We start from the raw sequence: 13,079 nt of genomic DNA on the forward strand, positions 1-13,079 counted from the left end.
CAGAGTGCTACCCCAAACCAAATCGCATCCTGACCCGAGTGAACTATCCTTGTCCTTCATAGGGTACTGGGCTCCTTGTTCTACACTACAGTCGGCGACTGGGCAGTCAATCAATATCCGTCTTACCGTGCATCTCCCAATGTGTTTTTTCAAGCTGGAGGTGCCCGTTCTTTGACTGTCATAGGCTAACACCCGCTTGCACTTTTTGCAAGCTGCGAATCCATCCACAAGTTGTTTGTCAGCGTTAACGATTACTCCAAAATGATTCCATACATTTGATTTGACATTTGCCCGGTTTTTCACGATTCTGAGCTCCCTACTTTGAATTTTTTGGGTCAAATTCTGATTTTCCGTGGTATGCTTTTTGCTTTCCATATTTTTAAATCTATCTTATAGATTGTGCAGGTATAGAAGTTGTTGCTTTGGGTAGGCCTAGTCGATGTCACTGTCTGTGCACAACCAGTGCTAGCTAGTTGGGTATAGGCAGACTGAAATTTAGCCAGCAGATCCAACCGCTTCCTTCGGCTACAGCTGCGGATCTTGACTAGGGTCAGACAGACTTTGTGTAGGTTAAGACAGGGTTACCCAAACTAGTCCAGGCATGAGATGCCTCAATAAACTGACTGTTACACAGAGATCTTCTTGGTGTAACAGTTGGGATAATGGGACAATTTAGAGTACAATGCATTTCTTATCCTTTGATTGAGGAATGTTTTCAGAGATGGCTCTGCATGTTTTACAGGAAGCCTGTCTGACCCTAGTGCAATTGTAAGCAAGCAGGTTAGATCTGCTGGCTAGCTGCACTATAGCAAAGAACTGAGAGCTTTTAATTAAGAACAAATTCTTATTTACAATGACGGCCTAGGAACACTGGGTTAGCTGCCTTGTTCAGGGGCAGAACGACAGATGTTTACCTTGTCAGCTCGGGGATTTGATCTAGCAACCTTTCGGTTACTGGCCCAACGCTCTAACCACTAGGCTACCTGCCACCCCACTGTAGGCAGGCTTCTCCCATAGGCAGTCTGAAATGACATTTACAAACAATACAAGATATTATTTTATTAGGCTACCTAACCCGATACAGGAAATACACAGAGAGAGAATTACCTGTACCACAAGTCCTTTAATATAAAAAAAGATTCACAACTGCTGACTGATAGAGAATTTCTGATTTCATAAAGAAAAGTGAGTTAATAAACAATATCTACATAAAAAAATATGATTGCTTTACAATAAATAAGTTATGACTATACACTGTTATTCACAAAACGAGGAAAGTTCACAGTACACATGGAGAAGACACCTGCAATGACTAAAGTCATGTTTAATAGATGTCTGAACAGAGAGCTGGTGAAATGGATGGAAAGGGGATCTCATAATAAAGTCATTTGACGAGGACAGAGGAAACTGATACTGTGACTGCTCTGTCTGAACCATATACAAAACTAATGTTGCAGGACAGGGTAGGCTATGAGAACAAGAAGGAGGGAGAGAGAAAGACTAGAGAGAGAGATTACATTATAGAGATAGACAGACATAGAATAACATCTTTATCACAGTACATAACAAGAGTCATGCCCTTCCCTCTGTTTTCAAATAAACAGTAACTCCTCACTCTCCAAGAGGCAATAAGATAGTCACAGGCCTACCAAAGGTCATATTGGTTACTTATATGGTCACCAGTTGAGGTGACTGGTAGAACTTACAGAGCAACAATCTGAAAAGCTACACATGGTATACTTTTTAATCATAATCTTTCTTATTTACAATAACTTTATATTTAAAAAAAAATACAGTCTTGTCTATTTGTAGACAATCAAGGGGACCATGATGCAGACCAACAGCATTGTAACTTACAGTAACTTACTTATAGACTTACAGTACAACAAAAAGGGCTCAACCCGATCCATGTCCACCACTCTATGGCAGATTTGGTCGCTATATCAGTGACACCTGATCAGGTTAATCTTAGAATTAGAATTCATAACAAAATGGTATTATATTTCTATGGGTTATGTCAGGTTCCATCTTGTCCATAGCATTTTGTCTGTTGTAGTGCTACTAATACTGGCCGCCCGAGGTCTGCTTGCATAGCTGAGGGTTAGGTCTAGGATCAGCTCACCCAACCCCCAATCCTAACCTTGACAATTTTATGAAGGATAAATGCAAAAGTGCCAAACTGACCTAAGATTAGTGTCTATGGGTAGCTGCTGCCCACCTACACTACACTGTGTCTCTTCAACTACACAAGGGCGCTGGAGCCCATTCTCTAGTCAATGATATTTGATGAAGTCTATTGTTGGCATCTTCTTGAAGTTGCTGACCAGTATCCTAATACCTCTGGGTAAGATGGGTGAAGTTGTGTTTAGGGTGGGGGGGAGAAAGTGCTGTCTTGCTGGGGGAGCCACCAGCTGGTGCTGTTGGGTTGGGGTCTGGAGACAAAGGGTCTGGGGTGGCCTGATGGGGCCAGGGAAGGGTGGAGGGTTCAGGGCTTGATGTCAGAGAAGCTGGTGTAAGTCTCACAGCAGCTGGATGAAGTGCTGAGGTTCCCTGAGCCACTGCCTTCTGGAATATACACAGGGAGACCAGAGGTTGGAGGAGATGGTTAAGGAGAGACACACACACACATACACACATCTCTACATGGAGTGTGTGTCTCTACATGGAGAGGGGGTTTTACCTGAGCTGGTGAGAGACTGGCAGGACTTGGACTCTCCAATCAGGGTGAGAATGTTGGCTGCAGCCACCCAGCCCTCCTGCTTGGTCTTCAAGTTCTTTACAAACCTGCACCAACACAGAAACACACACAACCCCTTGACCACCACCTCGCCAACTCAACACTGCTCAGATTTGAATACTGGGTCATATTCATAAGGCACAGAAAAAAAGGGACTGCAACAGGGACGGGCTACCCAAAATTGTCTGATAAGAATAGCTTATTTTCGTTTCCTGTTTCAAAATGTTGTGTTACGTTTCACTATGGCAGGTCTCGCCAACCTTGTTCCTGGAGAGCTACAGTCCTGTAGGTTTTCACTCCGACTAACCTAGCACACCTGATTCTAATAATTAGCTGGTTGATAACATGAATCATGTTAGTTACAACTGGGGTTGGGGGCAAAAACCTAGGGGATGGTAGCTCTCCAAGAACAGGGTTGGAGAGACCTGCACTATGGTTTTCCCTATAGAATATGACTGTGTTGGAATAGGTTCTGACTGTTAATGTGTGAAACCAATCAAGTGTAAGGGTGTCACGGTAATATTCTCACCACTGTCCGTCATCTCCCTCCTTGATCAGCTGCACCGTTTCACCACTCTTGACTGACAGGTCCTGGCCTTCTCCCTTCTCATAGTCAGACACCACTGTGTACTTCCCTGCACACTGTGCACAGTCAAGATATGGTGTTAGATTGTATGTATGATTGTAAACAATAATTTAAAAAAACTGTTTCTACGTGGAGTCACATCCCAGCTTGGAGTGGATGAGTATCCTCACGCACGCACGCACACTCACTAGTTTCTTTCCCTCCTCGTCCTCTGGGTCTGAGTTCAGGGGCTCTTCAGGGCTAGAGTAGCCATCATTCTCCTCATTGGCGTCCAATGAGAGAGAGCCCTTGGTCCATCCTAGAGGAGGGAGAAAGGGTACATGCGAATTTGGTGTCTTGTGTAGCCTGAAACACACACTCGCTCAGTCGTACACACACACACACACACACACACACACACACACACACACACACACACACACACACACACACACACACACACACACACACACACACACACACACACACACACACACGGGGGACCGGGAGACATTGAGAGTAGGCATTTCAGCAACCTCTGTTAGACCAGACACGGTCAGTGACAGGGTGGACCGCAATCAGAAGGAACAGGACCAAGTCGAATGGAGTGAAACTACAGTAATCTTGTGGACCATTCAGAACCACAACACTACTCAGCAATAAGGAGCGTGACGTTTTTTTGATAAATATATCAACATAAGCATTTAGGTGGTCATGTGTATCCACACACTCAGGCAAGGGAACACAGTGTGCAGGGAGTGAGAGGGGAAAATCTCTCAGTGAAATTCGGCAGCCATTTTGTGATCACCACACATCTTAATCCAGTCTAAACCAGACCAGTTGAGTGCTGTACGGTACCTCTCCTCTTGGCCTGTAAGAGACTCGAGGTGCTGAACCACCTGACTCTGCCCAGGTGGAGGTGAGCATGAGGGCCTGGGTCTGAGAGAAAGATACATTACGACCCTATTGAAACATGGTCAAAGAGATTGACCGCAGGCAAACGTGCTCAACCACAATGAATGACCGACCATGGTAACTGTGACTCCGGTTGCCTGTCAGTCAACACAGCGTATTATACATTCTGTGATGAACCACATTTCTCCCCTCAGACGAGAAACCGCTGTCTGTAAATCAATACACCCTGACCAACCACGGATGAAATGATCGAATGCAGCGACCGTGGTCGACCACAGATACAGTGACTAGGGTCATTATGGGAAGACGTACCTTTAAAGCCGAACGGAGTAGGATCACTCTTTATCTCATGACGTTTGGTTTTATGGTCAGGGCTTGTGGGAGATCCTAGGCATCACAGGAAGACAGGAATAAAAGAGCAAAAGAGAGGAGGAGGAAAAGAGTGAAGAGGAGCAGCAAAACCCTCAAATAAGACAAATATTAGTAGTAACATATCTTGGAAGTGGAAGTTAATGTAAGCACAGACAAAGAATGAAGAGAGTAGAGAACATTGAACGGAGCACAACAAACTGTATGTTCTAACTGTATGTTGTTCTCTGTACGAACATTGTCATCCTACAGCACACACTACTCAGACAGACTACAGGGGTTAAAAACACATACAGGGTCCCTGAAGCGGTCTATTCACTATCAGCTACAGTACAACTCTAATTGGTCGTCACTTTAGCAAGCGTTTCCCAACTCTGGTCCTCAAGTATCCCCAACGGTACACATTTTCGTTGTAGCCCTGGACAAACACACCTCATTCAACTCGTCAAGGGCTTGATGATTAGTTGACAAGTTGAATCAGCTTTGCTCTGGGGCTCCGATAAAAATCTGTACTGTAGGGGTACCCAAGGACTGGAGTTGGGAAACACTGACTTAAGCTATGGGACAAAATTACCTCTCTAGATTCTAAACTATGGTCACTTTAGCTAAATTTTCAGGTACCTGATGGAGAGAAGGGAATCCTGGGTAAAGTTAAGCTTTTATTGTCAGGAGGCGAGAGGTCTGTGGAAGGAAGCATGCCATGTTTTATCCTGTCGTAGTAGTAGAAGGCTACAGTACTGACATATAGTAACAATGTATATGATTACTATGGCAACCCCTGGTGACCAGCTAGGGCTGTTACCTTTGTTGAAGTTGCTGAAGCCCTGCAAGGTAAAACGCTTTTTAGCCACAGCTGCTCTGTCTGAGGTAGGACTGGTCGCTGCTTCTACTGGGCCAGGAGAAGGAGAGGAGAAGGAAGGAGGGAGAGGCGAGTGGGATGAAAAAAAGGAGAGCGACAGGGAGAGGTGTGTGAGGCATAAAAGAAGGAAGGGATGGAGAGAAGGAAAGTGCAGTGATGAGAGAAAGACATGAGAAATAGAGAGACAGAAAGAGAAGTGACGACATAGGCAAACGGAGGGAAGAGAGGAGAAAGATTAGTCATCTCATCACAGAGAGAAAAGCAACAGTTAAGAGTAAAAGTCAGAACATAGTATAGTTCAGTGTTGTTTAGAAAAGCTTTAGGAAAGTGATAACTATTAAATACAGTTGAGAGTAAAGAATAGCTTTGAATTTAGCATTGGACCCAGTTGAAAGGTGGTGGTGTCTGAGCGGTCTTTATGTTATAAGGCAGTATCCTCCTCCCCTCTCTCACTCTCTGCTCACCTTTGGTCTTTGGGAAGGAGCAGGAGTTAGCGTCAGGGCTGCTGGGTTCTCCCTTCTTCTCCTTCATGCTCCTCTCCCCTCTTCTAAATGGACTGAGGAGACAGGAGGATGAAACAGGTCTGTCAGAAACTCACACTGCAACACATTTTTACACTGCTGCTACTTTCTGTTTATTATCTATGCATAATCACTTTACAAATTACCTCGACTAACGTGTACCCCCGCACATTGACTCGGTACCGGTACCCCCTGTATACAGCCTTGTTATTGTAATTTTCTTGTGTTACTTTTTCATTATATACATACATACATACATACACACACACATATATATATATACATACATACATACATACATACATACATACATACATACATACATACATACATACATTACATACATACATACATACATACATACATACACACACAAATAAATATATATACACATACACACACACACATACAGTTGAAGTTGGAAGTTTACATACACCTTAGCCAAATACATTTAAACTCAGTTTTTCACAATTCCTGACATTTAATCCTAGTAAAAATTCCCTGTCTTAGGTCAGTTAGGATCACCACTTTATTTTAAGAATGTGAAATGTCAGAATAATAGTAGAGAGAATATTTTATTTCATCTTTTATTTCTTTCATCACATTCCCAGTGGGTCAGAAGTTTACAAACACTCACTTAGTATTTGGTAGCATTGCCTTTAAATTGTTTAACTTGAGTCAAACGTTTCGGGTAGCCTTCCACAAGCTTCTCACAATAAGTTGGGTGAATTTTGGCCCATTCCTCCTGCGAGCAAGGAGGCCTACAAAACTGACTCAGTTACACCAGCTCTGTCAGTGTCACGACTTCCACCGAAGGTGGTTCCTCTCCTTGTTCGGGCGGTGCTCGGCGGTCGGCGTTGCCGGCCTACTAGCCATCACCGATCCATTTTTCCTTTTCCGTTTGGTTCATTCATACCTGGTTTTTATTTGCTTTAATTTCTGTGTGTATATTTACCCGTTTCGCCCGCTTAGGTTTGTGCGGGATTATTTTCATGTTGCTCGTTGAGGTTTTTTTCCTCAGTTATTTCACGTGTTCCGTGTGTTAGGTATAGTAAGGAGCATTTTCTCCTTCCGTGAGTAACTGTGTGTTCCCATGTCTTGGGCGTTTATGGACATTGTACCTGTACCGTTTTGGGACTTGCCTATTAAAGACGCTACATTGACATCTCTGCTCTCCTGCGCTTAACTCCTTAACTACCTTCAGTACGATTACGCAACAGTCAGGATGAATGAGCCAAAATTCACCCAACTTATTGTGGGAAGCTTGTGGAAGGCTACCCGAAACGTTTGACTCAAGTTAAACAATTTAAAGGCAATGCTACCAAATACTAATTGAGTGTATGTAAACTTCTGACCCACTGGGAATGTGATGAAAGAAATAAAAGCTGAAATAAATCACTGTCTCTATTATTCTGACATTTCACATTCTTCAAATAAAGTGGTGATCCTAACTGACCTAAGACAGGGAATTTTTACAAGGATTAAATGTCAGGAATTGTGAAAAACGGAGTTTAAATGTATTTGGCTAAGGTGTATGTAAACTTCCAACTTCAACTTCAACTATATATATATATATATATATATATATATATATTTTCCACAAGCTTCCCGTGTCCGCTCAATTCATTCTGTTTCTATCGGCAATGTTCAGAAACCTGAATACAACATGTTGTCTTACCGAAGTCAACAATGCAGTTCAAGAAATAGACTTAAGAAAATATTTACTAAAAAACTAAAGTGAAATTAAAAATAAAAAAGTATAAAAAAGTATATTTGTGTGTGTGTATATATATACATATACATATATATATATATATATATATATATATATATATATATATATACACACACACACAAATATACTTTTTTTTTTTTTTTAATTTCACTTTAGTTATTTAGTAATTATTTTCTTAAGTCTATTTCTTGAACTGCATGTGATATTTCTTGTTGGTTATGTGATTGTTAGTAAGCATTTCACGGTAAGGTCTACACCTGTTTTATTTGGTGCATGTGACAAATCAAAATTTGATTTGACTTCGGTAAGACAACATGTTGTATTCAGGTTTCTGAACATTGCCGATAGAAACAGAATGAATTGAGCGGACACGATTCCATATTCTATCAGACAGACAATCATATCTGTTCTACATGATACATTTCTGTCGGAACCTTCTCTTACATCCCCCTAAACAGACCCCATTATTCCATGTAATATACAGTGCATAACATTCGAGGGGGGTCTTTGATTACTTCTCATTTGTGAATGAGAGGCTCTGACTCTCTAATAGGTCAGTATGGGTCAGATGACTGACCTGAGGCTAACAGGTGCTCCAGCACCAGGGGGGAACTGGAACATTCCGTCTGACGGCCTCTGTTGACTGGCTTCTAGAAGACACGCAGGGAGATCAACTACAGTCCCACTACATCATGACCAGTGAATGTAATAATCAATGTAATTACAATACACTCAAAGTATTAGAAATAAAACTAATACTATTTGACACCAGGTCTGCCACAGACAGACACCCTGCCTACCTCTGTAGGCCTCCAGCTGCGTTGTCAGAACCTTCCGGATCTCCTTCACCCACGTTGTTTTTACCTCAGACGTTGGGGCCTGAAATACAATGATGAAACCCCTCAGTTTTGTTTTATCTAAACAGAGTCTGATATGATTTCTGTATCATTGTAAAATAAACTTGGAGACATGTCTGTAACTGTTGTTTGGGCAAAACCACTCACCTGAACGATGTACACCTCCTCCCGTGAGTTGCACCAGACCTCAAACTTCTTGTTGTCACCTTTGGCGTTCTCAGTGATGCCCACAGCACTCATCTGATAGAGGGCATACATTTTGGAAAATGTTACCTTCTAAAAGCTCAATTTTAACTCACTTGTAATATCAAACACTGTTAGACCTACTACCGACAAACAGACACACGGGCGGGCAGGTAGGCAGACTTATGGACAGACAGACTCACGTTGAGGGACTGTTTGAAGCTGTAGGAGGGGGCTTTCTCGTAGCCCTCCCCGTTCTCCTCCCGTCTCTTACAGAAGAGCAGGGCCTTCTCATGCAGGAACAGGTGTCTCTGCATGGGCTTGAAGCGGGCCAGGTCCTTGACCTTGGCGTGACCTTTCTTGTGTTCTGTCCACACACTGAATGACCCCTGCATCAGCAGCCGTCCCAGGTCGCCCATGTTACCCTATCAGAAGAAGGGTCACAGGTCAGGAGAAAGTTCATGTCTCATCAGAAGCTATGGTGCTGCAGTCTTATGTAATTTTGACATGTTGACACAATCGCTAAAATAATGTGATGTTGACGCCATGAAATGAATATGCTGTATATTTCAGAGAATGTAAAGTTGATCGATGATAAACTCACATCGTATCCAGTGATAGCGATGAGGTGCATGGAGTCGTTGACAGCCTTCAGGATGCCCAGGATGGAGGTGAGCGCCTCCTGCAGGTCTTCTGACCCCTCACAGCCCTTACTGTACTTCAGCAGCTCCTACAACACACACATGCACATATTGAGTTATGTTGATCAGCAATAAGACATGGACCAGACAGCAATAAGACATGGACCAGTGGACCAGAATGCTCTTGTGAATCATGAAACAACGTATAGAAGGACAAGTACTGGTCCTACCTTCAACAGGAGCTGGTATTTGGTGATCCTCTGGACAGGTTTCAGGAGATAGGAGTCCAAGCCCAGTTTATGTTCCAGCTTCTTCTGACACTCCTGTTACAGACCAGAACAGGGAGAATACATTAATAGGGGATAACAACCACTTAAGCCTGAAGCTGTTGGGTGTGTTTACCTTAGAGGAGGTGTGTATATGGTGTGTACCTGGAAGAAGGAGCAGTCGGAGCACTGTCTCCACAAGCTCTCAGAGCGAGGTTTATTCTGACAATACTTCTCATAGATCTGCAGGTCTGTCATCTATGAGAGAGAGAGAATAAAGAAAAGAGAGAAATACCCTGCATCACAAACACTTCACTACAATCATAGTAGTGATTTAAACACAACATATTCTAGTTCAATCTCCAAACACTCACCCTCTCCAGAAAACACCGACCCACAAGTTCCGGGCAGTCTTCGTACTCTTCCAACTCCCTCAGAAAGGTCCTGGAAGATCACAAGGAAGAGTGATGCAGAGATAAAGATATGATCAATTATTCAGTACAATGCCTGGGTAGTCCTATCACTGTGTAAGCACCATTAATAACCGCTAGGGGGTGCTACTTTACCTCTTGTGGAAGTGGTAGATCTCTGGCATGTTGCCAAACAGCACATCTTTCTTGTTTTGCAGAGGAATGGGCATGAGACTGGCCATGGCTGGGTTGTCCATCTCTGAGGCATAGCCCTGAAACACCCAATAGGACGAACACAGTTAAGACCGATACGCACGTGTGAGAGGAGGACGAAGAGGTTTCAGATGGTCCAGGGGAGAGGGATAGAGAGATACACACCTGTAGAACACAGAGCAGTTCCTCCACGTATGCCCTCTCTGTCTCCAGCAGCTCATTCATTACATGTCTCCATAGAGAGAGCACAGTCAGACATAATGTAGACAGTTCAGGCTTACATGATACAGACACCAGATGATAATCGTTATTATTTCTATGGGTGAAACACTACACACAAAAGTCAGAGAAACACCACAGACTCATAGATATGTAGTCAGACATAACATCGGACAAAACAACCAAACTTACTTTCTGAGGATGGCCAGGTTCTCGTCCTCCTCTGACATAGAGGCACTTCTGTTGCTCTGTAGCTGGCCCTCCACCTGAGAACACACCACAGGATGAGTGTCTGCTGAAACTACTGGAGCTAGTGTCTCATTTGACATGCATACTGCAGGTATGATCATTTCTACCCCACAGTAAAACACAAGAGGGACCTCCACTTACTTTTCTACAGCTGACCCTGTTCACAGAGTCTCCCTCTGAGCAGCTCTTCTCCAGCACTCTCTTTGCTATGGGGGAGAGAATGAGAGAGTGGAGGAGGTGAGGTGGGATATTAACACTATACACATATTTAAATATACATTGGCCGATCTAGTTAAAAGAACATTAGCCCTATGTCAGGACTGTATGTGTGATGACAGGGTGCTGATGATGTGTATACAAGGACATAATGGTACATAAGGACTGGTAGTACTTCAGGACAGGTGGTATATAAGGACTCACCTGGCGAGGACAGTGGGGACTTGATGGCTTCAGGCCTTGGGGCCACAGGCTGGACTGGCCTGGTGTGTTTGGCTGCCAGCTTCTTCAGACTGACCCTCCTCTTGTCAAACATCTCCTGCATGGAAACCTGCTTCTGGAACACCTTCTCCACTTGGTCCTGAGGGAGGAGAGGCAAAAGGATGAGAGAGGAGGAGAGAAGGAGAAGAGGAAGAGGAGCAGGGAGCAGAATTACACCCTGGGACACTCAGTTTTTGATAGCTGTTCGTTTGCTGTGTCATCTTTTCTTTACATTTAATTGATCACATTATGATGACATTTTAATGACATCAATCCAGGTCTGAGTGCATGTCCGAGTCATAGAATTGGATTCTCTTACCCTGAACTCCTGGTTGAGCACTGTCTCGTAGTCCCTGCAGATGGCACTAGGATCAGTCAGTTTGTTCTGTCCCGCCGTATCCAGGTAACGCTCAATCTCCTGCAGCGCTGACTCCGCCCCGTCATGTGACTGACACCTGTCCACGGGCTGAGAGGCCAGCAGGTAGATGCCATCATCACACCACTTAGAAGCCTGGTAGAGAGGGGGGTTGAGTGTGTGTTTTTAGGGGTATATGGGGTTGTGTGTGTGTGTTTCTACATGCATTTGATTGACTTTTTTTGACTTTGTGTGTATATATATACACACTACTGTTCAAAAGTTTGGGGTCACTTAGAAATTTCCTTGTTTTTGAAAGAATAACACATTTTCTGTCCATTAAAATAACATAAAATTGATCAGAAACACAGTGTAGACATTGTTAATGTGAGTAGCAGCTGGAAACGGCTGATTTTTAATGGAATATCTATATAGGCGTAGAGGCCCGTTATCAGAAACCATCACTCCTGTATTCCAATGGCACAGACTTGTGTATTGCGGGTACTATTTAATGAAACTGCCAGTTGAGAACTTGTGAGGAGTCTGTTTCTCAAACTAGACACTCTAATGTACTTGTCCTTTTGCTCAGTTGTGCACCGGGGCCTCCCACTCCTCTTTCTATTCTGGTTAGAGCCAGTTTGTGCTGTTCTGTGAAGGGAGTAATACAGAGTGTTGTACGAGATCTTCAGTTTCTTGGCAATTTCTCGCATGGAATAGCCTTCATTTCTCAGAACAAGAATAGACTGACGAGTTTCAGAAGAAAGTTCTTTGTTTCTGGCCATTTTGAGCCTGCAATTGAACCCACAAATGCTGATGCTCCAGATACTCAACTAGTCTCAAGAAGGCCAGTTTTATTGCTTCTTTAACACAACGTGCCATTGGAACACAGGAGGGATGGTTGCTGATAATGGGCCTCTGTACGCCTATGTAGATATTCCATAAAAAAATCAGCCGTTTCCAGCTACAATAGTCATTTACAACATTAACAATGTCTACACTGTATTTCTGATCAATTTGATGTTATTTTAATGGACCAAAAAAATAGATTTTCTTTCAAAAACAAAGACATTTGAACGGTAGTGTATGTGTGTGTGTTTATGTCCCTCTCACCCTCTCCAGGCTGTGGTGCAGCTCTATAGCTCTGAGTAAGTGGTCTTTCTTTGCTCTCAGGTAAGTGCTCATTTCCTCGTTCACGGCTCGGAGCTCGATGCATTTGGGCTGGATGGAGTCCTCAGCATAGTGGGAGTTCTGGATCAACTCGTCACCCTCACGGGCCAGAGCCTGGGCTCGGTCCAGTACCTCCTACAGAGGGAAAGGGGGAGAGAGAGAAAATGAGAGAGAAAATGAGAGAGAGAGAGAAAATGAGAGAGAGAGAGAAAATGAGAGAGAGAGAGAAAATGAGAGAGAGAGAAAATGAGAGAGAGAGAGAGAGAGAGAGAGAGAGAGAGAGAGAAAATGAGAGAGAGAGAGAGAGAGCAAATGAGAGAGAGAGAGAGAGAGAGAGAGAG

General features: G+C 43.4%; 1 protein-coding gene across 5 annotated transcripts in view; it reads right to left on the minus strand.

Annotated features, from left to right (window-relative positions):
* Positions 1-1,103: 1,103 nt before the first annotated feature.
* Positions 1,104-13,079, minus strand: part of LOC120064301 (guanine nucleotide exchange factor DBS-like) — a 50,362-nt gene continuing 38,386 nt past the window's right edge. For 2 of the 5 annotated variants that reach the window (XM_039014769.1, XM_039014774.1), the window contains exons 11-33: positions 12,682-12,873; positions 11,536-11,727; positions 11,160-11,316; positions 10,881-10,945; positions 10,683-10,756; positions 10,437-10,503; positions 10,215-10,330; positions 10,023-10,092; positions 9,814-9,906; positions 9,613-9,705; positions 9,346-9,471; positions 8,945-9,166; positions 8,706-8,798; positions 8,502-8,580; positions 8,279-8,351; positions 5,910-6,001; positions 5,389-5,475; positions 5,208-5,267; positions 4,530-4,604; positions 3,512-3,621; positions 3,267-3,379; positions 2,681-2,784; positions 1,104-2,565 (exon numbers count right to left, since the gene is read on the minus strand). In XM_039014769.1, coding sequence (XP_038870697.1) covers positions 2,486-2,565; positions 2,681-2,784; positions 3,267-3,379; positions 3,512-3,621; positions 4,530-4,604; positions 5,208-5,267; positions 5,389-5,475; positions 5,910-6,001; positions 8,279-8,351; positions 8,502-8,580; positions 8,706-8,798; positions 8,945-9,166; positions 9,346-9,471; positions 9,613-9,705; positions 9,814-9,906; positions 10,023-10,092; positions 10,215-10,330; positions 10,437-10,503; positions 10,683-10,756; positions 10,881-10,945; positions 11,160-11,316; positions 11,536-11,727; positions 12,682-12,873 — 2,433 coding nt within the window. In that variant the 3' untranslated portion in view covers positions 1,104-2,485. The remainder of the gene's footprint in view (positions 2,566-2,680; positions 2,785-3,266; positions 3,380-3,511; positions 3,622-4,529; positions 4,605-5,207; positions 5,268-5,388; positions 5,476-5,909; positions 6,002-8,278; positions 8,352-8,501; positions 8,581-8,705; positions 8,799-8,944; positions 9,167-9,345; positions 9,472-9,612; positions 9,706-9,813; positions 9,907-10,022; positions 10,093-10,214; positions 10,331-10,436; positions 10,504-10,682; positions 10,757-10,880; positions 10,946-11,159; positions 11,317-11,535; positions 11,728-12,681; positions 12,874-13,079) is intronic. The other 3 variants (XM_039014770.1, XM_039014771.1, XM_039014773.1) reach the window with 3 other exon arrangements.

The sequence above is a fragment of the Salvelinus namaycush genome, chromosome 19, assembly GCF_016432855.1.
Source record: "Salvelinus namaycush isolate Seneca chromosome 19, SaNama_1.0, whole genome shotgun sequence".
Lineage (NCBI taxonomy): Eukaryota > Metazoa > Chordata > Actinopteri > Salmoniformes > Salmonidae > Salvelinus > Salvelinus namaycush.